The 27,069-nt window shown below is 36.7% G+C and overlaps 3 protein-coding genes and 1 non-coding gene across 5 annotated transcripts; 1 reads left to right on the plus strand and 3 right to left on the minus strand.

Annotated features, from left to right (window-relative positions):
* Nucleotides 1-1,624: 1,624 nt before the first annotated feature.
* On the minus strand, nt 1,625-3,542 carry LOC113304796 (slit homolog 2 protein-like). The gene is made up of 6 exons (XM_026553937.1): nt 3,255-3,542; nt 2,936-3,112; nt 2,614-2,700; nt 2,395-2,520; nt 2,157-2,252; nt 1,625-2,054 (listed from the first exon to the last, which is right to left on the minus strand). The coding sequence occupies exons 1-6, from the start codon at nt 3,358-3,360 to the stop codon at nt 1,978-1,980; spliced, it is 669 nt and encodes a 222-aa protein (XP_026409722.1). The 5' UTR covers nt 3,361-3,542; the 3' UTR covers nt 1,625-1,977.
* Nucleotides 3,543-4,266: 724 nt separating this feature from the next.
* Nucleotides 4,267-14,215, minus strand: LOC113304019 (NADPH-dependent diflavin oxidoreductase 1-like). Of its 2 annotated transcripts, none has more exons than XM_026553118.1 (14): nt 14,021-14,215; nt 12,437-12,558; nt 12,180-12,319; nt 10,797-10,874; nt 10,605-10,709; nt 10,112-10,203; nt 9,464-9,648; nt 9,048-9,130; nt 7,799-7,873; nt 7,535-7,645; nt 6,165-6,299; nt 5,868-5,987; nt 5,408-5,624; nt 4,267-5,177 (listed from the first exon to the last, which is right to left on the minus strand). In XM_026553118.1, exons 2-14 carry the CDS (start codon nt 12,507-12,509, stop codon nt 4,648-4,650), a joined length of 1,944 nt encoding a protein of 647 aa, XP_026408903.1. In that variant the 5' UTR covers nt 12,510-12,558; nt 14,021-14,215; the 3' UTR covers nt 4,267-4,647. The 2 variants fall into 2 exon arrangements, with proteins under 2 accessions (XP_026408903.1, XP_026408902.1); XM_026553117.1 differs by having other exon boundaries at nt 9,048-9,145.
* LOC113307374 lies at nt 8,083-8,234 on the minus strand. Its single transcript, XR_003339151.1, has one exon. It is a non-coding gene; the product is annotated as a small nucleolar RNA snoR137 (small nucleolar RNA).
* Nucleotides 14,216-17,279: 3,064 nt separating the features above from the next.
* On the plus strand, nt 17,280-17,941 carry LOC113302761 (ethylene-responsive transcription factor ERF107-like). Its single transcript, XM_026551701.1, has one exon. The coding sequence runs from the start codon at nt 17,294-17,296 to the stop codon at nt 17,801-17,803; it is 510 nt and encodes a 169-aa protein (XP_026407486.1). The 5' UTR covers nt 17,280-17,293; the 3' UTR covers nt 17,804-17,941.
* The last annotated feature ends 9,128 nt before the right edge of the window (nt 17,942-27,069 follow it).

Here is a 27,069-nt window from a genome sequence, read left to right on the forward strand (position 1 = left end):
TCCAAGTCTATACACAGAAAAATTAGTCATAAAAAATCCCCTATACGCTATGGTGAATATTGGATTTGTTTAACTAAAAGAACTTGTAAAACAACGTTCTTTACCACTGATTTTTTAGCTTCCTCCAATGTCTTAAAGCATCTCATGAACAGAGGGATCTGAGATCAATAGATACCAGTTCACATGGTCCAACAGAGAATATGGATACAAATTAGGAATGTCAAGTCAAAGTGAAGATTAGTAGAGAGAAAAATACCTGAAATGAAAGTAGCCTTGATTGAGAGCTTTGTGTTGTCACCATAAAGGAAGACCATGGACCAAGCAATTTTGCCGTCTGCGCAAAGCCTAGTTCCGGAAACTTTTACAAAGAGTTGAGCAGTAAGAGAGATATAAAGTCTAGAAAACTTATAAGAGTAAACAATGGAGGAAATGCATGCTCAACCTGACTAGAAAGATAGGTTAAACATACCCCAATGGGCACTGTTGTGTCAGTTAGCCGGAAGTAGCAGAGTCCTTGTGTTGGTTAAATATTTTTATATTTTTGATACAGCTAGGCCCACCCCTACCTAGCAAGCTGCAGAGCACTAGCAGTGGAAAAGGAAATTGATGATAAAGCGGAATCCAAAAAATTGGAACCGACCTAATCCCTTGTTTAGTTGGCCACGCATGTATAAAAGGGAAACAGATCGCGGGTTTCTTCTTCATTATTCAATTCTTCTTTTTTCCCTCTTCTCCTCTGCTCTCTCGTTTCATGCACAACACTAATATCCGCGTGTCTTAAGCTCTAGAGGCATTACGAAGAATCATATGCAAAAGGATGGTACAGTGGTTTTACAGAAGAAAGCCACGCAGCAGATGCAGAATCCTCGCAGGTACAGTAATCAAATTCATCTGTTTCTTGATTACTTTAATTAATTTTTTTGCTAATGGTGTTTTTCTTTTCTTGCAAACAGGTTCCGGATGCGGAAGCTATCCGCAACATGGCTACAGGTCAATCTGTGAGTTTAGGGTCCATTGGATTTAATAGTCATGCTGCGGCAGATGAGCGTCAGGATGACAGTGCTGAATTCTCAGTATTCGTTGAGAATTTGGCTGATGAAGTTACAGATTACGCATTGGAAGAAACATTTAAGGCTAAGTATACCTCTGTCAAGGGTGCAAGAGTTGTTATCACTGGACGTTCAAAGGGCTATGGATTTGTTAGATTTGCTGATAAAGACGAACAGATGAGGTCACTGACTGAACTGAACGGTCAATATTGCTCTATTCAAGTGTCCTATCCATGGGTAACATACTAATCTGCCTAAATTTAGGATCCATTTGCTGGTATGGTTCAGCAGCATTTAGATTCAAACCAGCGGCCTGATGCAGTTGGTAATATGTTGCACGAATACAATGGAAGTTATGCAGCCTATGGATATGTTGTAACTAACAAAGTTTCTTTCCAAGACGGCCGTCCGATCTGGGTCTTTCTCTCATTTTATGATTTTTCAACATATAATTTATCATGTTAATTTAACTTAATGTTGGTTTTGCTTCTTCCAGTGATCTGATCAGATAGCCAGAATCAATGTGGTGGGCAGATAAAAGATATATTTCAAGTAAAGAAGAGCTCAAGTCTCCGTAGGCCAATGGGCGATTCATGTATATCTTAGTTAGAACATGTTCAAATTCAATAAAGCTAGCTAGTAGCTCTTAACAAAGTTCAACATAGTGTTATATACATCTCCAAACCTCAGACATGTGAAGACTCAAGATAATGCCATCGCACCCAATCCTCGTAAAAATTAAGTGACAGACATAAATAATCCATATAAACTGCAGGAATATATAAGAATCTAATAGATGAAGCATCTGAAACCTACTTTCTCTAATAGACATGTGAAACAAAATCCACCAAAAAAAAGTGGTTTTGGAACCTCAAACATCTGAAACCACCCATTCCTTCAAGTCCTTGTCATTCGCCTCATCACTGTACTATTTCCATGGAACCATCACAATGGTTACCACAAAGATCACTAACGAAAGAAACGTTCCGTGTAAAATTGTGCTAGCTGCAGCAACAGAGATAGAACAAAAGCTGTGAGAGACTGCTTTCTAAATTCAAAGCCTTATTTGTTTCACATACTACTGAATTAGGCAGTTGTTGAGCTTACCATGATTCCCACTCCTGTCAGGCATATTTGGTGTTGAATTTGTGGTTCTGTTCGGTGCTGCGATTCCAAGTTTTAGACAATCCATTCCAATGGCACCTTAACATCCAAACAACAAACTTTTTATGTAACAATCATTTTAAATGTACTTAGTCAGAACATCATACTAATTCCACATAAAAAAGAAGATTTAAGCTGACATATCCACAACCAAATATTATGACTTTCAAGTATTTCTTACATTCTCTGAGACATGGGAATGCAGTGACATTTAGAAGATTTCCATAACCCTCCATGCATTCACATTTGTGCCCGAATGCATTCGATTTGATGCACGATCCGTGTCCACAATATGCCCAGTTGCAAGCTAGAAGAAGAAGTAGAATAGTGTCAGTCAGAAACAAGTTATTAACTCTTCGGTTAGCGAATATAATTAGTGCACAGCGGGTAATTAACGTACGATCAAATAAAGATTCATTCGCTGGAGGTTCTCTTGTTTGCGGCATTGGGGGCTCCGCAGCTGAGTTACATGCGTAGTCCATTGTACCTGCAGATTCCAAAAATTAGTCCGCATGCATTACATGGTACAATAGTAGCAGGCAGTAATTGAACTGGTCAGTCAGTCCATGTCAGCTAATTTACAGTAATTTCTATGAAAATTGAGAAATTTCTATGAAGGGCCTAATTGCCAAATCCAGAAAATGCTGATTTCAGTTGCCACTACTAACCCCAAAACCATGAGCACACAAAATCAAAGTAAAAGTGATTGCAGAGAGGCTTACAGTTAGGGATGACACACGGCATAAACTGGAGAAATTCATGGTCAGTGTTGTTACCACCAAGTGATTGTTTCCATCCAGGTTCACATTCACATTTGAATGGATGAAGTAGATCATTAGTACTACTCATGGAAGCTACGCATTTTCCTTTTCCACACCCAATTTCTTTACATACATCTTCTGTTAGAAATAAAAACATTGATAAAGATGCAATCATTTTGATTTACAAGAACACCCAGATGGCCAGATTGGAATTACAAAAGAAAGAAAAAATATCAAAAATGAAATTAAAAGATTAATGGAAGAGTGATCAAAGTATTACCTAAGAAGGGGGAGAGGAGTGGAGATAAACTGAAGTCTGCAGCAGTGAGATGTGATTGTAAAAAGATGACAAGAAAAAGCAAGATGATACCATTGGAAAAAGCCATAGTACTGTTTGGGAGAAATAGAGACAGAGATGGAGGAGGTGAAGAGAGTGTGTGGGTGGGATATTTAATGGAGGAGGAAAATTTTGAAATTTCAACAGAGAGAATGAGAGTAATGGGGTGAGGAGAGAATTAAAGAGGGTGGTTAGGAGTATGAACTAAGAAAATTTTGAATACTTCATCGCGTGTTTTCATTTTGATCTCCTCCTGTTAACAACTAACAAGTTTTTTTTTTTTTTTTTTCTGACTCAGTTTAGTGTGACTCGTTTGAGTTGCATCTGACTACATCGTGCTTGTTTGGATCGGACTCAGACCGAGTCAAATGTCAAGTTGTTTGGTTTTTTTTATTTTTCTGGGGTCCGACTCTAGGTTTTTATTCAGTTGGAATAAAAAAATAATCATAGTACTTTATTATTTTTGAGTCAAAGTCAGATGTAACGAGTTAGATTCCGGTGAGTAATCAGTTGAGTTAGAAAATAAACAAGTCTGACATAGACTAGGACCGAGTCAGGCACCCATCACGTCTAAGAATGAGATGCTGATGTTACTTGATGCCCCAACAACTACCACACAACTAACCAGAAATTCCATTCCTACGGAACTGAAGTTTATGGTCCTGCGAGTTTCTTCTAATTTGACTATGTGATAGCTGACCAACCTTCAACAATCTCAATTTGTCTCCCTTTCATAATAAATGTAGGATCATATCCGTTATGACATAAGGATCCACTCACCGACCTAATAACGAAGCCAACATGTGTCAACAAGTATCTTATCAGGCCCTTATTCATTGATAATATAAATATCATCTCCGTTTCAAAAAAAGTGATACTTTCGTTTTTTCCTTTTTACCTATTTTTAGGCCAAACTGAAAAGGTGAAAGTATAACTTGAAATTAGGAATGCTCCGTGTATAAATATTTCCTTCCTTGTGAGTCGTATCAACCTTTAATCTTAGGTGAATACGACCATTGTAGTTAGAATGTCATAGTATGTTGTAAATGCTGATGGAAGCTAATTACATTCCTCATACTGACATAACTTGTCTTACTCTATGCTTCAAAAAAACTAAAATAATAAATTGTCTTACTCTATGAAATCTGCTTCAGGCACCACTGGCTGTCCGCTAGCTGTTTCACTTTGTCCTGCTCACACTGCTTTTTTCTACTCACTCTTACACCAAACCCGTGATTTTTGTTCGTTGTTTGAGTAGAGGTCTTGTTGAATAAAATGTAATTAACGGCCATCCAGGAAAAAATCAAAAAATTGACAGAGCAAAATTAATCCTGTTTTATGACCACGCTTCTACATTGTACCGGCCAGCTTTATCCAGCAACCGCAGCTGCCTTATAGCAGATTCCTCAGGAACTCCACCCTCTTTCTTTATTATTTCCACCATGCATGAAAAGATATCAGCAGGCATTTTGGTTGATGATCCTGCAACATAAACAGCAGCACCGCCCATCAGTAGGTTCCAAATCCTTTTGCTTTCTTCCTTCATCTTATGCTGCACGTAAATTTTCTTCGGCTGGTCTCTTGAAAATGCAACAAAAAAGCCTCCACCGTCCTCTTCTGAGAGTATTCCACCAGATTTTGTGTGAGATAGCCACAGGTCTTTGTATAGGAAGTCATTTTCCTCGTTTCTGCAACCAAAGAAGAAGAGTATCGGAGCAGTAGTCTCAGAAGTACTTTGTGCAGCTCTTTCGGATATGAATGCACGAAATGGTGCACACCCAGTTCCTGGTCCAATGAGAATAAGAGGAAGTGACGGCGGAGGTGGAGGAAGAGAACTTCGATTGAACCAGACGGGAATATTAACACCTGTTCAGAAGGAATGGAAACAGCGTCAGCCAAGGCCCGGGGGTTTATGACAATCTGTAGTAATGGTTCATGTATTGTTTCATAATTTGGGGTCCCCAACTACTGAGAACCGAAGTTTAATTAGGCTTCCAAATTTCAGTACCAGTTTAGTTGGTTTCAGTTTTTATGTCTCTTGGTGCATGAATTAAGACCTTGACCCTTAAACTGTATATTAGCTCTACAGTATATACCTTCTTTTGGATCAATCCCGGTCAACCATGCTGAGCAAAGACCAGATCGCAACCTCTTGTAAGGAGTCTTCCATGAAACAACACTCACAGTAAGGTGAACTTGATCTGCATGAGCAAGAGGAGATGAAGAAATGGAGAATGCCCTTGTTTTTAGTGGTGGGACCAATTGAACAAGCCATTCAAATGGCATTTGCACAGAGGGAAAATCATCTAGAACCTGTATCAAAAACCATTTTTTAATTAGAAGGGTAAGAAAATTTTACTAGCAGGAAACCGAAAATCTGTTACACGAGGATTGATTAAGATAAAACAAAATGGAGAAGTAAATAAATAGAGAACAAATAGACAAGGTGCTATTTATAATTACTATAAGCATGGGTAGTTTTTAAGAATAACCAAGTAAAAACAACAATAATCACTTTCATGCAACGAGAAATAATATTAATAACAAATAATTTACCTCCAAAACTGTTCTTCGCTCTTTCTGGTTGTACCGGTATAGATCATCTCTTCCTTCAGTTGAAGCGAAATACTGAAGCCTTTCCTTCTCATGTCCAGCAGTTGCAAAAAAACTCATGACCTGCAGTTTTTTAAGAGGAAAATAATAAAATCATGAAAGGAGAAAACAACTATGGACAACATACAGATGCTTCGTTCATCCAGTCTATGATAAGGCTGAGTTACAAAATCTCACCAGGATGTAAAAGACACTAAATATAGCATGTATTAGTAAGTGCTGAGTGTAAAAGACTCTTGCCTCAAAAAAATATCGACGTGGAGAAGCTGATGCCACATCCATTGTCAGTTCAACAAAGGTTTTCAGTTTCACAGGACCACTTTGAGAATTTATGGCAGATTCAAGACCTCCATTCTCATTATCTATCGGCTGAACCTGAAATTGAGAATATGATAAAATTTCAAATGAGTGGTGAAGACTCCTCCGAGAATTAAAAGACCAAATAATTCAACACCCCAATTTCAATGAACGCGGTACCAGAATGTAGGCTATCAGAACCATGCACTTTCACGACAATGTACTGCAGAGGACCTTTGGAATTCGGATATTACTTGGGAGGTGAAAAAACAGATTATGAACATTACCCTACACAGTAAAAGATGATGGGTCTCAAAATTGATATTTTTTCAACTAGATCAAGTGACTAATCCTGGAGATAAGTATCTTCTTTCAGATACTAAATTGGTTAAGAAGAGTACAAACTGCCTCTAGGAGGTCTGGCGACATAATTTGGAACTCCTATGAATATAGTCCTGAAACATGGAGTTTTCTTTTTTGTATATTCAGTCTCATTAGAACTTGAGTTTGAAGATGTTTGACTATAATGTTCTTGGATAAGGCAGACCAAATTAGCAAAAACCGTTTTTAACAGGATAACACTTGTACAAGACTAGAATAAACCATGAAAAACGTGTGTCGGGGTATAAAACACGAGCAAGGAAGGGAGAGTACTACTCCGCTTTTTCTTTTCCAAGTCTTTCTCTAAACTGAACCTAGGGTTTCAGTATCAAAAAGAGGATGATGAGGAGGAGGATGATTTAGATGATCCAAAACACTTCTTTTGGTTTGGATCATCATCATCAGCATCATCGACATCAGACTGATCAAAATCAACATCTCCAAAACAAGGAACAACCTTGCAACCAAAATAACCAACAATCTCTTTGTCTTTATCAAGAAGAAGAAATCGGAAGGAAGTTACTACTAGAGCAGTCCTGATCATTTTGTCTGGTTTGACACTGAAACCTTAAGTTCAGTTTTTGATACCAAAACCCTAGGTTCAGTTTAGAGAAAGACATGGAAAATAAAAACCCTAGGTTCACTACTTGACAGCACCCTCACACAGTGATATAGTTCAAATCTTCTAACTTATGAAATTTAGTCAATTGCACTTGGAAATAAAGAAGCTTGCAGCATGGAGATAAGTATCAACTCTCTACAAGGGAACACTTGGATTTCAAACGTACCCAAAAAGAAAAATAGTGCTTCCTCAGAATAATGAAGAATTTACAGGACAAAATAGTAGCTTCCTGGCACTACAAATCTATGACATGCCGAAAAAAGATGATAAACGCAAAGAAGAAACTGAAACATAGGCCGCAGAAAGATACCGTTATAAGCATCTCTGGATCAAGATTACATCGATGTATGAAAGCATCCACTGCAACAGGATCTTGCCCAGGGAGAATTTCAAGAACATCGCCTGCTTGATATTTAATAGTCTGAAAAATGAAATAACATTGGATGGATCATGTTCTAGAGCATAAAGAAACATTATATGAAGATGCATGGGGATTATGGAGCTGGAAGTGTAAAAGGTCTTGCAGAAAAACTACAATCCAGATTAAAATTCTGAAGCATGGTGTATGACTTACAGATGAAACAGCTTCAAATTCAAAGTGACGTACATCTTTCTCAGAACCCACATTGGTTAGCTGCTTATTTTTTATCTACAAAAGATAATTAGTTAGCATCTTGGAATCATAAGAAAATAAAGCCTCTGTACCACACGCAAAGCATGGGGTTGTCAAAAGTACTAGGAAATACTTTTTGATGACTTTCAATTTTCAATTAACAGAGTTGGTAGTGCTAAACCATTTGTGTTTACTACCAAACGACAAGTACCGGTAGATAACTTCTCCTTGCATATGCAAATGAAAAATGTACCAGAAGACAGGTAACAATGGTGCAACGGAAAAGTGCATCATGCTGTTTAATACTGGATCACAATTTGATTTATGCTTCCAAATACATGAACTTCTCTATTTCAAAATTTAAGAGAGTTCAACTATTAAGATTCTAAGAAGCAACAAAGTAAGACAATACCAACCAAAAAAAAAATACAGAAAAGGAACTGAAGAACAAGAAGAGAAAAGGTGAGACTCGAAAAAGCTCAAAAAAATTGAGATCATCATAGCCAAACTGCTTAATATCATTATAATGGATATCATTAGAAAACAAGATTGATCTAATAAATATCATTATCAGTTTGAACCTCATCAAAGAAAAATATAATGGATATCATTAGAAACTTAGAAGTTACATTTTGGTGGCTAAGTCCTGCGTCTTTCGGGTAATGCTTGAAAAGGTAATAGTATAAACATGCTTCACCAAATTACCTACTATAGATATTAGAATCAACTCAGGAGACCTCATTCTAAAATCTGTCCTAATGTAATACATTGAATAATGAATGGAGAAACTAATGATTGGACAGTTGACATCCAATTAACAAAGACAGGGTGTTTTGTCCCTAGAGCATCACAATGCTTGTACAAATCAATTTTTTGGACACTCTTTAACATTCACATTTAATTAGTTAGTTTTAAATAAGTATTTTTCGATTGATTATACCACCCCACGTGCTAAGAATCTATCCCTCGTTTTATGACAACGTAAATTAAATCAAAAGATAAGTCTGGAATGTCTCATGGACACTTTTTGGAGAGTGCGGACCAAATCTGACTGGCATTGCATCAAACAGGTAACCAACAAAAAATCTCACCAGATATGTTAACGTAAAACCTAACACGACAGATTTGAGAAACAATTTTCATTTTCCACCCACAAGTAACTTTGAGGTGGAAGAGCAGAGTTTAAGATGATAGAGCATGTTACCTATACCATTTGTAAGAAGCAGGGAGGCCTATTTTCATTATGAAAAAGTTTTCCAGGGGACATTGAGCGAGCACTCATAATCTGCCTCTCTGCACAATCAAAATCTGAGACAATAATTAGGAGTTGATTAGTATATAAACCAATTCAGGAAGATGAGTGGAAATTCAGCATGAAGACAATATGTTTTTTTTAGTTACGTGGTCTAGGGCATTAAATTATGTAACCACACCATTCGCCTATAAGAGTGCAATGTGACCTTACTCACCCAGTAGTAGGTTGTGTTTTACATATCAATTTTCCACAGAATTGATTGTTTAGAATTAAGTTTTCCTTGGTGGGATTTGATTTTACCTAAACAGACAGCATCGATAAATATGCAATTCTTGCATCCAAAAATGAAATTGCATGAGATAGGACATTACCTGAATTATATGAATATAGTGACTCGATCTTGTCATGTTCATGATATATAATTTGAAACTTGGGACGATCTAAAATTGCCATTGCAGGATCAATGAACCCGGCACCTCTTGGTAAAATAGTAGGATTTATCTGATGCAGTGCACTCCATAGAGATGCCAACCAAGGATCAAAAGCACCTTCATATCTGTGAAAAACAAGGCTTTATACTCCAAATTGAAAAAGAGGTGTATCTTAAAAATAGGAACGCAGTTAGCTCTGGTGTCCAATATCTTAACATTAACATCAACATTCATGACGAGGACAGGGTGCTGACGAGTTTGGAACTCGGGTCATCGATATCAATACCCAACAACTTTATAAGTTTTACGAGAGCGTCTTCTATAGAAATGTTCTATCACAAAGTGGGAAACATAATAAAGAACATAGCCACTCCAAAACAATTGATATATTATGAACGAGAAGCATATTAGGTACCAGTATTCTAAAATTCGTACAAGTGTACAGCTATTTAATATTTACCTCAGGAATAGAGAAAAACTCTAATTTACTAAAATACACCAACAATATATGCACGAATGAAACACCCTTTTGAATGTATTTTCCACTTATAGCGGACTTTCATAAAAAGAATCAAAAGGCAAACATACCCTGAACGATGCTGATCATCTCCTAGACCTCTTTCAATTATTTGCTTTGCCCCAAGATCTGTAAGTCTCTTGTCCAGCTTCTTTGCCGCAAACTGCAGCCAGTTCATGAAAACAAATTAGCTATCCTGGACATAATTTTGTTTCCCATCGAGATACAGATGGACAGGAAAAGTCCGCAAAAGCACCATATAGAGAGTTGATACAGAGCTAATGTGCATTACGAATAAAGATTGAATTGCTTGCCACCTAGGTGGACCATGTTAAACCTATATATAAAGACAGAGCAATTATCATTCATTCGAACTAGCATTAGTTGGCGGTTTATTCGGTTTCCCGACATATTCTTAGTTTTATCATGATCTATGATATCTCAGCAATCTCGATTGACTGAACTACATATAGAAAACTGAGATGATTCCGAGTTGAAGAAAAAACAGGCTAGAGTGTCAACATTTCAGCGTATGTCACAAAAACTAAAAAATCGAATATTTACATTGTATTTCTGGTAACCAGAATCACCCAACCCAAACACCGCACATTTGACTCCTAGCAGCCATTGGTTACCAAGTTTTGCCTGCAAAAGAAACCTCCAAAACACCTACAAATTTCACCCAAAAATAGAACATTAAAATCACAAACTCTCGAGGATTGTTAAAAGGTGACAGACATAAATTGATAAACAAACCTTCATGGAATCTGGTATATCTCCCTGCCCGGTTGTAGAGACAATAAAGACCACAGTCTCTTCATACGGTAAACAATGCTGATACAATAAACATGAAAGGAGTTTAAAATTCCAGTGGTCAAGGTCTCCTAATATAATTTATGAATCATGTTTCTAAAACTGTCCATTGACAACTGACAATAACCCATGATAAATCGACCGCTTTGGTATTACAACTTTGAAATGTGACAGAACTGATCTGAACACTGCCAAAAGCAGCCATTGCCTGATTAAAGGTATATAAGAAACTTCTCAACAATACCATTGATGTAAAAACAGCCACGGATACGAGCCTATGAGCTAAAGAAACACCTATACATTTTTCACATTGGACAGCAAATGATTAAATGTGCACTAACCAGATGCCTATACGACTATACCTTTATAAATCACTATATAGGTTGATCCGGAGGTCTAGGGTTGCAATACAATCCGATTCCACTTTAACCGAAAGCCTATACCTTTTGATCTGGAGGACTAAGGTTGCAATACAATCCGATTTCTCGTTATATGAGACTACAACTACTGCTACTACTACCATATCTTCCATTAGAGCATCTGTTTACCAGCGTTCTACACATGTTTAAACTACCTACGGAGTTTGAGCTCTTCTCACCTTTCTATAATATACATGGCAAATGTTAACTTATATACCAGGATAGAGGTCAAGGAAGATTAAAGTAATATTTACAATTTGACTAATTTACAATTTACATAGTAATATTTTCTGCACAATGCAAGAGTATTACAGGAAAAATATAATGGAATGAATCTCAAAATAATAGAATAAGTAAATAAGAAAACAGAAAAACGGAAGGTGACGAAATAAGAAATGTCAACGATCTTGAATATCTTTGTCTGTATTTTGTTAACGTTTGAACTGATCTTGAGTGCCACGTCGCAAGGCCATTGAAAAAGTAGACACCAATATTTAACTAAAAAAGGATTAAATTTAGATGGGTTTTAGTGGAAATAGCCCTTTCAAGAAACAATAAAATTTGATTCCCAATATTTTAAGCTTCCCAACGAGGATTATAGTATCCAATGTAAGATAATAATTTTTTAATCATCCTTAACCTATATCCTGGTATATAAGTTAACAGGACCCAATATACATATAAGGTATAACCCATGCCTAACACCACCGACATTCCGATGTATTTGGGATTGGGTAGTTTGAGAATGAAAAACAAATGGGGTTTGTTGGAAGAAATCTTATCTGTAAGTAACATATATTGGAATTTCTTTTAAACCACGCTTTCTTTAGGCGTAAACATGATTAAAGATATAAACCAGAACATAAAGAAATAAACAAGAAAGAAAAAAGGTTTGGGTTTTACTTACAGCATCAAATTTATCCATCGAAATGATTAGTGTAGTAGGACAACCCCTGCGCTCTGCGTCACGACCTACACGCTCTGCAGCATCTAATGCATTTCCAGTCTGTGACGCATACAGAATCAACAGTCTAGATTTTCTCATGCCTAAAATTTAGAAACACCAAAATACATATATTTACTCATTTAGAATATCATGAAAGAAAAAATCATTCATATGATCAACAAGAAACAAGATGACAAAATCTGAAACTAAAACCAAACCTTTGATCTCGGCCACACTTAACTCGCCCTCGTCAAGTGATTGACTTTCTTCGCCATTTGATTTCAAACCCATTGTTGACAGTCAGGAATTATTAAAGAGAGGGAAAAGAATGCAGGGTCCCCTGTAATCAATACCAAGTCAGTATCCAACAATCAATATAAAAGATGAGAACTTTAATTTTGCTAAAAGGACATCACAGTTTCTTTCAATAAAATGAAAAAACTTGTTTCCTTCAGTTCATATATGAGAGTATGGATATGATATATAAAAGGTAACCTGCATTCTTTCCCTCTTTCTGTTTCCATACTCTCGATCATTATTCATTGACAAACCTGTTGCCTCTGTTACTTCAACAGAACTACCAATCATATGAAGTCAGGAAATATACTAGGGAAAATGGGTCATTTGTCCAAATATTTTTAAAACATGGTTCAAATGGACGAGTAAAAATTAGTATGGGTGAAATGGACAAAAAAAAAATAGCAAGGATGAAACTGGACTCATCCTGGCTTAAACTTAAAAAATAGCGAGGATGAAACTGGATGCATCCTGTGTAAATTAAAATATAAGAAAAAGTATTTGAAAATTGGCAGGATGAAACTGTTTACATCCTGACTATTTTTACATTTTTGTCCATTTAAACAGTATTAAAATCTAAGTGTCCTTTTCACCCAGGAATTATTGGTTTTGGTCTTTTTAACCAATTTTGTGAATATACTATAGGCAGTCCTATGAATATGATTGAGGGTATATGAAAGCATCATTTTGTCAGACAAAATAATAACCTAAAACTTCCAAGACTTGTTAATTATTGCCGTTTGTTTTCAAAACTTAATAGCTAGTCGGTAACAAACATAGCTTTTGCTAGATTGCTAAGTTGAGAGAGTTTTACTGGTTCAAATGGACAAATACAAAACATGTGAGACTGAGAGAATGAAGAAGAAACCGAAATATTATAAACATGGGGACGGATACAACTAGTTGCATGCTGATGGCCGACGAAAGTTTTGGACCTGCGGACATCGATCTTCAAGCAAGCATTTGACAGAAAACATGTTTACCACCAATCTTAAAACTCTCTACCACATTCAACAGTCACTTGCCAGACCCCAAAATGCTATTAAACTCAATTAAGGCATTTATTCATTCCTCCGTAAAAAATTTCCCCACTATGGGCTTATTAGAGACCATTTCATCATGAGGATTTGATCTCCCAACATATACAACAGGCTAGCCTAGCGTCTACTTCAACTATATCCTATAACCATAGTTCCGCAGTTACCAATAGCAAAGTGATGCAATTCAGATATAATAAATGAATTTCCTTTCATGAAGTACATTCTTTTCCAATTTTAACATCATGTACAACCTAGATAATCTAATGATGCGGCAGCTAATAGAAACCCTAACTTTAATTTTCTCTTCATAGTTTCCTCAAACAGTTAACATGCATTCCTAATAACTCAAATCAGACTTTAATCACCAAATAAAGAAAACTCACCCACAAAATCAACATGATAAATCCAACTATTATAAAGAAAACCCTTAAAGTAATCAACGAAAACCTAAATTACCTCACCCACCTGTGTAAATCCGGCTTCTTCTGGGTGGAAAAAGTGTTGAGTATCTTTTGAGAGATGCAATCAAAATCTCTACTTCTGGTTAAAAACAAACACTAGTTCAGTGTCGTCTCTGCTATGCCGAGCTACAACCCTTTTTGCCCACTGAAAAACAAGCAGCAGCAGCAGCAATGAACCCTGATTTGGAAAAAAAACAAACAATGTTTATTTGAATTGGAAAATCTTTGTTAATAGAGGACGCGTCCTGCGGTATAGTCAAGTAATAACCCTTACTTCTTTGGCATAATTACAATTTTGCCACTTAAACTGAATACGTCCAACAAACAAGTTTTTGGTTCTGACCGGAACAATAATAATACTACCAGCCAGTCTACTAAATTAGAAGAGTGTTTCGGACACTTTCTTGTCTAAGAGCAACTGCAGTGGACGACTAAATCCAAATTTTTAGTCGAGTGGGCAGGCGTAGTGGGACGGATCATCGATCAAAATTTAATCAAAGAGTAAAACCCAGACCAAATTTGGTCGGCGATCAAGACCAAATCCAAATATAGTCGAGCGGTCGTATAATTCACGTCCCACCACCAGGCGGTTATATAATCTACGTCCCACACCAGGCGTACGTAAAGTCCCCGCACCACACCAGGCGTACGTAAAGTCTACGCTCCACATGGGGCGTACGCAAAGTCTACACCCCATTTTTTTTTTTTTAATTTTGTATGGGGCGGGCATTATACCCCGCCCCATTCTTTGTTTTCCAAAACAATTTTAGTGGGGCGGGCTTTATACCTCCGCCCCACTTCTTTCTTTTTTTTTTCTTTTTTTTCTTTTTTCAGAATCTCCCCAATCAGGCGGACGTATAGCCCACGCCTCACATCAGGCGAATATATAGTGTACGCTCGATCAAATTTAGTCTTCCACCCGTAACGTCACACACCAGACTAAACTCAAATTTGATCGTTTGTTTTGGTCTTTGATCTTTGGTTATGATCATACCACTGTGGACGCTCTAAGAGCAACCACAGTCATGAGACGGACCAAATACCAAAAGCCAGACTAAAAGCCAAAAAAATTTGGTATTCTGGGTATTCAAGCGCAATGGGGGACGACCAAAATTTGGTGAAGCGTAACTTATACGAACGCTTGGTGCAGACGGAACTTATACTCACGTTTCTTGACCGAGCGTTCTTTAAAATATGCGTCTGAATGAAACGGAGTTATTACGTGCGCCTGATTGAGGCGTAGGTATAGTTCACGCCTAACATGGGACGGCGATGGGAAGTGCGTCTACTGGGACGGAGAAGTTATGTGTGTGTGATACATACGGAGATAGAAAGTGCGTATGACTCGGGCGGACATAGAAGGTGCGTCTGAGTGGGGCGCTTATAAAAGCAGCGTCTGAGTGGGGCGTTTATAGAAGCAGCGTCTGAGTGGAGCGTGCATAGAATATCCGTCTGAGTGGGGCGTTTTTAGAAAGACCGTCTGGATATATACGTTATTATCTCTTCTCCTCCTCTTTTTACATAACCTATGTTTACAGAAGAAAAAAAAAACGACGACGAAACCTAAGTAAAAATCTAGGGCAAAGTTTCTTCCTAAATCTCATGTGATGGCCATTAATCTATGGTCTTGTGAAAGAAACGAGTAATCTAATTCGTTAATTGGGTGCGGGGGAAAAACGACTATTAAGAAGAAGAAAAAAAATGGTCCAGAAAAACCAAGGAAACACTTTTTGTTGAGGAGATTCAAGAGGGTATGCATATGGATGTAGTTACGAATGTTCAACCAGTAGTAGAAGGTGCAAGCTCATCATCTAGTGATCCCTCCGCTCCCCCCGGCTTTGAAATCCATAACAGATTTTGTGGAATCCAATAAGAAGAAGAAGAAGAGGAGGAGGAGATAACGACGTCTCAATTAGTCTTGAAAGATCCAGAGATAAGCATTACAAAGCCATCATCTTCCGAGCCAATTTTCGGTTCTAGGAAGCAAGTTCAAAAACCAAAGCAACAGGTATGTTTCAAATGGTTCTCTAACTACAAAAAATAAAAAATAAAATCCAAAATCTGAAGCTCCTGACAAAATCTCAACAGATAAACTAATAGGATTTCGGATCTTCATGGGGGTTAGACTTTCCCTCTTTTAAGAGTCGCCGTGAGGAAATGTTTACAAATCTCGTGAAAAATCACAATGGTTTAGTTGCAGGGGATGTTGGCGAGTTAAATGATAATGGGTAATGGTCTCCTTTCTTTTTCGAAAATTACGGTTTGATTTTAAAGTACATCGAGTTGTGTTTGTTTCTGTCGATACTCACTGTGTACTTTGAATTTCCCGTCTTAGCTTTACCATTTTTTTGTTGCTTTTTCTAGAGCTTTTTGCTCTCTTCTAGCTGTATGCGTCTACACATGGTTTATGTGTTTTCGAATCTATTCTCTTGATCAATCAAAAATATATATATAAGGTATCTTTTGGTACAGGATTATAGAAGGAAAAAAAATCTAAATAAATCATGAGTGAAGGAAGGTGGTGGTCGCTAGGTAGATACGCGGAGCAGGAAAATGACAGGAATTCCAGACGCTCATAATACATGCGCATCACACAGACGCTCATAATACATGCGCCTCACACAGGCGCACGTAATACATGCGTCCAAACCAGGCGTTTTTAATAACTGCGCCCCATTGGGACGTACATTCTAATTACGCCTGCTATGGGGCGTATGTTTTATCTCCGTATGGCCCGGCGGTGTTTATAAATACGCCTAACTCAAACGCTCTGTATACATCCGCCCCAATATCATACGTTCTTTATACATACGCCCGGTGTGAAGCGCCCACTATACTTCCGTCTCGATTCATACGCTCGTAATAACCCCGTCCCACTATTGATCATTTTAGTCTGGGTTGGCGACCACATTTGGTCACAAACCCTAATTCTCTGGACTAAATATGGCTTTACTCCTCACCACTGCGGCATTTTCTGGGACCAAATTTGGGTTTCCTGACTGTGGTTGCTCTAAGACTACCAAAACAGACCAAATCAGGTCTTATTAGTGTACTTCGAGGCTTGTGAATTAATGACCGTACTCGTTTCCGTGGACCTTACCTTAACAGAGAAACAAACAAAATATCCCAAAAGTAAACAGAAGCTTCCTTCCCCTTCGATCAATTACTTTCAAAGTCAAAGTCAACATTTTGACCCGTCCTCTCTATATAAACCTCTTTGCTTCACTCCTCTTTTTCCACTCTCAAAGTTGGTACTTCCTACACTTCTCCTGGTATAATGGATATGGGTATGAAGAACAGTGATATTTCAACTCTTGATCAAGTTGAAAAATATTTATTTGATGATCATCAAGATTTCTCGTTTCAAACTCCAACTTCTCTCATGAACCCCAAACTAGAAACTCATATTCCACACACCCAAAGTTCCATCATCTTCGAACCAAAATCTCAAAATACTATTCGCACGCCATCATCATCGACGTCGTCAAATGATGATAATTATCGAAAGAATAATAAAAAGGCATCAAAGAGTTTGGGTGAATGGAAACATTACAGAGGAGTAAGAAGAAGACCATGGGGGAAGTTTGCGGCAGAAATTAGAGACCCTAATAAAAAAGGATGTAGGATTTGGTTAGGTACGTTTGATACTGATATTGATGCTGCTAGAGCTTACGATGTTGCTGCATTTCAGTTGAGAGGGAGTAGAGCTATTCTTAATTTCCCACTTGAAGCTGGAAATTTGCATTCTAAACAGAGGCATGACTCATCAAGTGAGACCCATTTATAGTAATTTGGTATTTCCACCCAAATTTATAGTTGTGGGAACACGGCCGTAAAAAGTCTAGTGGAATTCAGTTTGGCCGTGCACCGATATTATACTTGGCAATTTTATTATAATAATAAAACTTCCTCTAAATTTAGTCTACGTGCGTATCACATGGAAAAAAACTATGATTGTAATTTTTAAATCACTCTTCAAGGTTATCTCTTTATCTATTGTTTCATGATCCATATAGGCTGGTTTGGCGACCAGCAAAGAAATACCATTTGATTGATTTGGTGGCCAAGAATGAATAGGACTATATGGAATGGCTTTTTTTTTTTTTTAAATTGCCAGAAAAATACTTGTATTGATAAAAAAAAACGATTACATAGCAGGTTAAGGAATTCGGGAATTTGATCCATCTATTCACCCGAGGTTCTAGATCTTCTACTGAATTTAGCTGCTTTATCAACCATCTCTAAATGATTTCTACGCAAGAATTCAAACTTAACAAAATTGAAAGTAGATGAAATTGCTTTGCAGTCTTCTAAGACTGGCTATTATACCAATGTAATTGGTTATTATTGAAATTGATAGAGTCAATGATGGACTTAGCATCACTGACAAAACAGACTTTCTCCAGGTTTTTAGCTTTTGCCCACTTCACTGCTTCAAACAAAGCTAGGCTCTCAGCTTCTTCCGAGTTTCTAAGTTTCCCTGCTTGTAATTTGCATCCACGAAATGCACCTGCAAGTTCAACCCACACCAAACCAGTACCAGAAAGATTAGAATTCTTGTCAAAGGCAGCATCACTGAAGATAATATGACAGTCCTGCGGTAGTGTGTCAATAATGCTAGTAATATTTCTGTCTTCTATAGGTTCAGGTCTATTAGCTACCAGGGAACTGTTATTATTCAAGAACATTTTGGTATCATTGACTAACTTAAGATCAAGTCTAGTTGTAGATTGGTGATTCAGGGTTTTCCCCTGGTAAGTACTAAAGCATCTTTCTTTCCATATACTCCAAGCAATGGAGAAGATGGCTCCTGCTTTCTCCTTGAGGTTATCATCAGATAGCCATTTATGTACCCATTCATGAATGATTATGTTTGAAGCATAATCCTTTTCAATAGCATCTGCATATGGAGTTAGAGACCAAACATTCTTAGAAAAAGTGAAGTGTAGAATAATGTGTTCTGAGGATTCAGTTATACCAGCATTACACATACTACAAGAGGTGTCATGACCATGAGAATATCTAGCAAGAACAGATTTAGCAGGAAGGATGTTCATAACACTTCCAGGCGAAAATCTGAACTTTGGGAAGAATAGCAAGATTCCACAAAGTTTTATAATCAGGATTGTTGTTCAGAGGGTTGTTGATATAAGCATATTGACCAGAAATCAGTTTATAAGCTGATTTGACAGTAAACTGTCCATTCTTAGTATATGGCCAGACAAGTCTATCCTCACCTGAAACTGGGATCCTAATACTAAGGATTTGACTAGCATTCTGAGCTGAAAATAAATTATTGACAAGATCATTATTCCAAGAATTGTTTTCTTTAACAATAAAATCGGAAACAGAAGGTTTAGGGTTAGGATACGCAACACACTTGGGTTCCACAAGATTAGGAATCCAATTATCATCGAAAGCAGAAATAAAATTACCCGTTTTTACTTCCCAGATAGAGTTTTGTTTGATCACCTCTATGCCACGACTAATACTTCTCCAAACCCAAGAACATTCAATCTTTCTAACAGCATGTATATGATGATAATTTTTGAAATACTTACATTTCAAGATAATCACACACAGTTTATCGGGATTATGAATAATGTTCCAAGCAGTTTTGGTCAAAAGTGATAGATTAACATGCGTAAGATTACGAAATCCTAGACCCCCTTGATACTTATGAGTACAGATTCTAGGCCAACCCCTAAGATAAATGCCTCCTGCTTTAGACTTACCCCACCAGAAATCTCTTTGATCAGACCCCATGGTATTAATTATTTTATCAGGAATAGTGAAAGTGTTCATGTGGTAAATAGGGGAAGTCTTTAACACATTCTGAACCAGCACTGACCTACCTGCTTGGTTGAAGTGTTTACCTATCCATTTGGCTACTCTTTTATCAAAATGTCCATTTGAATGATTAAAGGAATCATACCTAGCCCTAGATATAAATAAAGGAATACCTAGGTATCTTTCATTAAGAGTTATCTTCTTAAACTTTTAATCATTTATGAGAGAAACAGCATGGTCAGGGTGAACATTACTACTGGAGAAACAACCTGATTTCTGAAGATTTATAACTTGGCCAGAGGCCATACTAAAATCATTTATTAAACTCAGTAAATTTGAAGCTTCAGAATGAGATGTTTTAGAAAAAAATAAGTAAGTCATCTGCAAAAAGAATATGACGTATGCTAGGTGCATCCTTAGTAACCTTAAAACCATGTATTAAATTTCAATTTTCAGCATTTTTAATGTATCTAGAAAAGGATTCCATGATGATGATAAACAGGTATGGAGACAAGGGGTCTTCTCAGACCCCTAGTTGGTCTATAAGATTTGCATGGAGAACCATTTAGCATTACAGAAATGCTAGTAGTACTAACACATTGGTTAATTAAATCACACCAGTGATCTGAAAATCTAAAAGCTTTAAGAACATCCCTTAGGAAAGCCCATTCCACTCTGTCAAAGGCCTTAGACATATCAAGTTTAAGACCCATGACTCCCCATTTATCTTTTTTTCCTTTTCCTTTTCATGGAGTGCACCATATCATGAGCAATTATGACATTGTCTTGTATATTCCTCCCAGGGACATGTGCAGCTTGGAAAGGACTTATCATTTTACTCAAGAGAGGTTTCATTCTATTTACAATGATTTTTGAAATTATTTTGTAAATAGAATTGCATAAGGAAATTGGTCTAAATTCAGTGGGACTAGAAGGATTATTTATTTTTGGAATTAAAGAAAGGAAAGTGTGATTCATTTCTTTTAAAAGGTGTTTAGATTCAAAGAAATTGTTGACTATCTTCCAAACATCATAAAAAAGAAGATCCAAATTTTCCTTATAGAACCCAGGTGGAAAACCATCCGGCCCTGGTGCAGTCCAGGGGGTCATTTGGTTAATTGTATCCATGATTTCCTTCTTAGAGACTGGCCTAAGAAGATTTGTATTATCACTATTTGTAATACAAGAGTCAATACAATTAAGAATATTCGGGTTTCTATAAGGATTGGAACTAGTTCCAATGGAACTAAAATGATTTACCAAGAGAATTTCAAGAAAATCTCTATCATTAACCCGCTGACCATTATCCAGTTTGAGAGCATTAATGTGATTAAAATGCTTTCTCAAATTGGCATAGTTGTGGTAGAATCCATTGTTCCTATCAAACTCTTGTCTATACTTTTGGGCATAAAAGTCTTCTTGAATTTTTTGACAATGCTCTAGCTCAAACTCTACTTGTTTAGTCAATTCCATATTATTAGGAGAATGTGGAAGATTATTAAGATCATGGAGCTGATTATTCAGAGCAATAACCTTGTAATTAATATTATCAAAATGATTGAGATTCCATAATTTCAGTTCATGTTTAACATTTCTCAATCTATTAGTGAACTGAAAAGAAGAAGAACCTCTAACATCTATTGAGAAAGCATTTTTAATGACTTCTTTTACAGATGGGTCTCTACTCCAACATTTGAAATATCTGTAGGGTTTACTACCTTGGTAAGACACAGAGTTAGTCTCCAATATGATTGGTACATGGTCACTGCCTATGGTATCAATATGATGTACTGGTGTACTACCATAATGGTGCAGCCAGTGACCATTAGCTAAAGCCCTGTCTAGTCTTGCATAAATGCAATTATCCCCAGATTGTTTTTTGTTCCAGGTAAATTTGTTACCAATATAACCTAGGTCTGAAAGATCAACATTATCTAAAATTGTTTGAATTTCAGGATATTCAACAATAATTGGAGTAGACAATGCAGATCTTTCATAATCATGCATAGTTATATTAAGGTACCCTATGATAACCCAAGGAACATTAGCTCTAGCACCAATTTCACTGATGAAATTCCATTGTGTCATCTTTTCTTCATGGTATACAGAACCATAAAGGAAAGTGACAAGGAATGTTGGCTTGCTTGGATTATCAGAGAGCATGACATTAATCATCTTATCAGTATAATGAACAATTTCACAATGAAAACCAGTTTTCCAAATTAAAGAAATTCCACCAGCTTTACCAATAGATGGAAAAGCCCAAGAGTTGGGGTAATTCAATCTGCTAAGTTATTGATTCATCTTAGCAGTTTCATTTTTGGTTTCACGTAGAAAAATCACATCAGGGTTTTGACCTCTGATCAAATTCCATGGTGAGTTCCTGGTAATAGGGTTGCCAAAGCCCTGAACATTCCATGACATGATTCTCATTTTAGAAAAAAGATAAATGGCAAAACTGAGCTTGGATTTACTACCAGACTTAAAATTGAAACAATACAAGCAAATATGATTGAAGTGACTATTGACCACGTACAGCCAATGAGGACGATTTACAGAACAACGACAATCATTTAGGTGACGAGTCGCATACAATCTAATCCAACAAGGTAATCTAGAGGGAATCAGAGAATTGAATCCTAAAGATATGAAAACAAATTCGAGAAATTGTTTTAATATAATGGGAAACCCTAAAAATTAAAATTACTCTCAAATCAAGCAAAGAACCATGAATTAAATAAAGGATTGCAGGATAAATAATTGGGTAATTCGTATAGGTAGAAAAAGGGATTATAAAAACATGATTTGCTACACATGTTGTTTGATCTGTAGCAGGGGGATGGAACACCAGATTGTTTGATCCTCTTTCTCCATTCTCTACATCTACCATGTTCATGTCACCACTATTAATATTAGTACCCTCGATGTATGTTTGATCTCCTTCATCATTAACAGTAACAGAAGTATAATTGTCGCTGAGAGAGTTAGGGTTAGAGGAGTTCATATCAAGAAGAACATAGTTATCTTCTAAACCCTAGTCTCTACTTCTCTTGTATTTCCTTAGATCCGTTTCTTATCCTCCGACCCGGCTGACCCGACTGCAGTACCCGAACTATTACTACCCATTTCATTCTGCCCATTATTATCAGCTGAGTTATCAAGCATTTCTTAGACCTTGTGGGGATGTTCGGGCATAATAGGCTTCAAATGCTGATTTTGTCATGCCGAAAATGAAAATATTCCAAGCTCTCTCTTCACATAACGTATCATTGTGCGCTATTATGAAACACTCAGTACAAGTCTTCCTTGGTTGTTTCACGAAATGATATCGATCCCATACTTTTTGATTAACAGCTGTGAGGAGCCAGTTACCTCTTTTTAATGGCATACTGAGATCCACTTCTATCTTAGCTAAGACGACTCTACCCCGAATAGTGTAACCTCTTGATCCCTCCTCAAAAATATTCCTCCCCATGTCTTCACATAGTTTATTAATGATACCTTCATCCAGATGCTCGAGATATAATCCTTTTATCATAACTGAAAAAATATGGTGGGTGCAAGTGTAGTTCTCAAGAGGTATTGAGTTATCATACTGTTTTGACACCACCAAATGTTCATGAATGATCCACAGAGCATTTTTCATGACCTCAGCAACATCTTCTGCAGTTCTGAACTTGAACACATACAAGTTCCTTCCCATGGTATTAATCTCAACTCTTCTATATTTCCTCCATACTATGTTGACGTCTCTTTGGACTTTTTCAAAGTCAATATCCTCTTTAGATATAATCTTACCAAGAAGACTATTTCTCCATCTGTTAGCAGCAGCAGCTATCTCTTCTACAGAAATCAGACTTCCTCTTGAACGACTTGGATTGGCACCTCCAAGAGTAAATTCATTAAACCTTTTGGTAAGAGCATCCATTTGGAGTCTAGAACTTTGAGACATTGTGAGGGTTGAAAGGCTTTCTGAGAATGAATATATTGTAGGATGTGATGATTTTCTCCTAAGGTATCTAACTATATATACAAGATATGAATTAGGGTTACGACTTTTGACTTTGATTTTGAAGATATTCTTTCCTAGTATACTGTATATTGTTGAGATATTCCAGTGATTATTCTTATGAGTATCGCCAGAATATAGCTTTAATTTAGGAAAGTGGTTTCCAATTTTTGAATTTTCCAAGAAGTGCGCCCGATAACAAGAGCTCTTACCTAAAATACCCCCATCTCTATCAGCGTAACAAAGGAAAGTCGATTAATTTTGATAATGAACCAGGCAAGAATGATAAATATATCTATAATTGATGGTGAAGCCTACTGCTTCATGGATTAAAATGAATGAGATCATAATGACGGAGACCAATATACGACGTACACTGGTGATGATGACCATGACCATATTTCCAATATGGGGAACACTAAAGTTCCTAATGAGTAAGATAGAATCAAACTGCACCACTGCCCCCTTAAAAGACCACAACCTTGCGGTTAAGGTAACGACTTTGGGCATGGCCAGCTTCCACAGTGTGACGGGCGGTGTGTACAAGGCCCGTGAACGAATTCACGAACCGGTACACTACTTAGATCACAACGTGCTGCAAGTCGCAACGATTAGAATTCCATAAATCACAAGAGAGAAAGAAATTTTTTGGTACAAGCAAAAGTTATAAAGATTAGAAAAGGGAGAAAAATATGAGACCTATATTATCATTAGACTAAAATCAACAGTGAAGAAAGAAAATCATCAAGACAGAAACAAAATTAGCTGAAGGAAACAATCAAGAACACATTAAATCATCAAAGAAATCAGATTGAGAATAAAAAACTTTCACCCGAGGCAGGAAATTGATTTATTCCTAGTACTACACCGTCCTCATTTCTTTTATTGTTCCCAAAACTATATGAAATGGTATGAACCTCGTTAGAAATGGTGTTCCCTTTAATAAATAGCAACGATGGCCAGGGGAGGAGCAAGCCCATTGTAATTTGTATGGGTGTGCACTTACACCCATGCCCAACTGGGAATCAAAGCCCATGTTAGGCCCTTTAAGAATATTATTTTTAAAAATAAGCCTTTTTTGCATTTTTTGCACCCCTAAATTTTTTGTTTGCACATATAGCAAATTTTTATAGCCCCTTCCCATGATTCTTGGCTTCGCTCCTGACGATGGCGGTAAATTTTGCAAGATTCCATTACTTGTATGTTATTTTTACAAAATCTTTTTGGTTAGTTCTTTGTAGATAAGGACTCAAAACTAAAAATTTGCACCATTTTATGTATAAGACTGCCAAAGATTGACTCTATTGAATGTCATTGTGCGAATAGTGATGAAAAATAGAATGAATCTTTGATTATTCCACAGTATTGGTCTTTCCCTGATCCATATATTTATGAATATATTGTGTGGCTCCGTAAGTTCTCTTATGTTGAGCACTTCCCATTAAATTGACCATGGGTTTTCTTGTGGTTAATTTAATTGAATACTTTGGATTACAATTTCATGCTTACGTGTTGATTGTTAATGTCTAAAGAAATCCTTCTTTTCATGGAAAAGTAAGGTCGCTCTTGTTGTTCTTTCGGGAATGACATTTAGTGGGGAGATTTCTTAATTGAACTTGTGTTTAATTGCCAAATCTTTGTGGGGAGTGCAGCTGCGGAATATTGTAGGAGTTTTCTTGTATCTTTATAAACTCCTTGATGAATGCATTTAGCTTCGGAAATATGATTGCATCTAAACAAGTTGGTATGTTGTTCTCTTTTGGTCATGAAGTATCTCTATGAAAATTTCATTTGGATCCCACTAGTTTTTGTACCTTTGCCAATTTTTATTGACAAAAGGGGGGATAATTAATGTGTAGTTCATACTACAAATACATATGGTTTACGGATCATTATATAATGGGGAGTGGTTTTCATGTGAAATAAAATAGTGATTAAGGGGGAGTGATACATATCACCATAGTATTGTTGTCAAAGTTGTGGTACAATTGAACTTTGATGTTGTATAATCATACTATGACATTGTATAACAATGATCGAGAGCAACTGTTTATTGTTATCACTATGGATCTTCAACAAATATGATGTTGAATTGAACATCTATGGAATCATGGGAATACTTGGAAGTGACGAAGATTTTGAGTAACGTTGAAGAACCAAGGAGATCAAGCATTTGGATGTGAAGCTACAAAGTCTTATTTATTTTGTAATCCATATGTATTGGTAATTTTTTCACTAAAATTGACAAAGGGGGAGATTGTTAGAGCAATGCTCGGTCGAACTTGCAAGCGTTGCTATATCAATCTTGTTTGTCAATGTTAGTGATAAAAACTATAAGTCTTGATTTGTAGTCTGCTTATAGTGATGTCTCAGACTAGGATATTTTTGTGTAGTTAAGTTTCAGACTTCCCGACATTCATCATTTGAAAAGAAGAACTACTAAGGAGAGCTTGTGGAACTTCATCGACAAAAGCTATGTGGATACTGAAACTCATCTATCACTTGGAAAGTCTATTTCTACTCTATCTCCTATATTGGGACAAATGTCGTATTACGATACTTTTCGTCTATACACATTTGAGACTTCGAGCTGAGTTTAAGCTTATCTATTTCTCGAAATATGTGTTGGTAAGATTTCGCTTCAACCAAGTTCATCTTAATTCTTGAAAAAAGTCAAAATATGATCATGTGAAAATTGCCGAGTAACATCTTACATGGTTTGTGTGATACAATCATTTGGTATAGACTTGGAATGTTTCGTTATGATTATTTCAATAACTTGAAAATCGCTTTGATGCTAATAGTGTGTGAAAATGTCTATTGTCATCCTCGACGAAAGTTTCAGTGATTGAAATAGAGTTTAGAGCAAGTGGATATAAGCATAGTATACGTACTTGCATATATGTAAATCCGTAGTCGGGAACCAAAGTATGCATACCCGTATACGTACCTATTGGTTATGAAAGTTCGGGTACCTAAGTACACATACCGGTACGCGTACTCGCGTAAGGTATTGGGTCTGGAAATTTCTGCTGAGTTTTGAGGTATGCGTACCTGTTCGCATACCGGCGAACCAAAACCCAGACCGGCTACTTAAGTATGCGTACCTATTTGCATACATGAGTGGTTATTGTTCTAAAATCGGTTTGTTCATGAACTAATACATAATACATTTATATAATAAGGAATTCAATATTTTCAAACCGTGACTATATTGTTCATGAATCGATTCATGTGAGTCAAACCGATTTTGC

Source organism: Papaver somniferum, chromosome 8 (genome assembly GCF_003573695.1).
Source record: "Papaver somniferum cultivar HN1 chromosome 8, ASM357369v1, whole genome shotgun sequence".
In the NCBI taxonomy this organism is placed as follows: domain Eukaryota; kingdom Viridiplantae; phylum Streptophyta; class Magnoliopsida; order Ranunculales; family Papaveraceae; genus Papaver; species Papaver somniferum.

What these genes read in the sequence shown, in the direction of transcription:
- LOC113304796 (XM_026553937.1), bottom strand. Translation starts at nt 3,360, where the DNA reads ATGGCTTTTTCCAATGGTATCATCTTGCTTTTTCTTGTCATCTTTTTA. An exon ending in ACTCCTCTCCCCCTTCTTAG is followed by an intron (nt 3,113 to 3,254) that starts GTAATACTTTGA and finishes TATTTCTAACAG; the next exon opens with AAGATGTATGTAAAGAAATT. An exon ending in ATTCCCATGTCTCAGAGAAT is followed by an intron (nt 2,253 to 2,394) that starts GTAAGAAATACT and finishes TTGGATGTTAAG; the next exon opens with GTGCCATTGGAATGGATTGT.
- LOC113304019 (XM_026553117.1), bottom strand. Translation starts at nt 12,509, where the DNA reads ATGGGTTTGAAATCAAATGGCGAAGAAAGTCAATCACTTGACGAGGGC. An exon ending in ACTATATTCATATAATTCAG is followed by an intron (nt 9,146 to 9,463) that starts GTAATGTCCTAT and finishes TTATTGTCTCAG; the next exon opens with ATTTTGATTGTGCAGAGAGG. An exon ending in ATCCAGAGATGCTTATAACG is followed by an intron (nt 6,300 to 7,534) that starts GTATCTTTCTGC and finishes TCTCAATTTCAG; the next exon opens with GTTCAGCCGATAGATAATGA.
- LOC113302761 (XM_026551701.1), top strand. Translation starts at nt 17,294, where the DNA reads ATGGATATGGGTATGAAGAACAGTGATATTTCAACTCTTGATCAAGTT.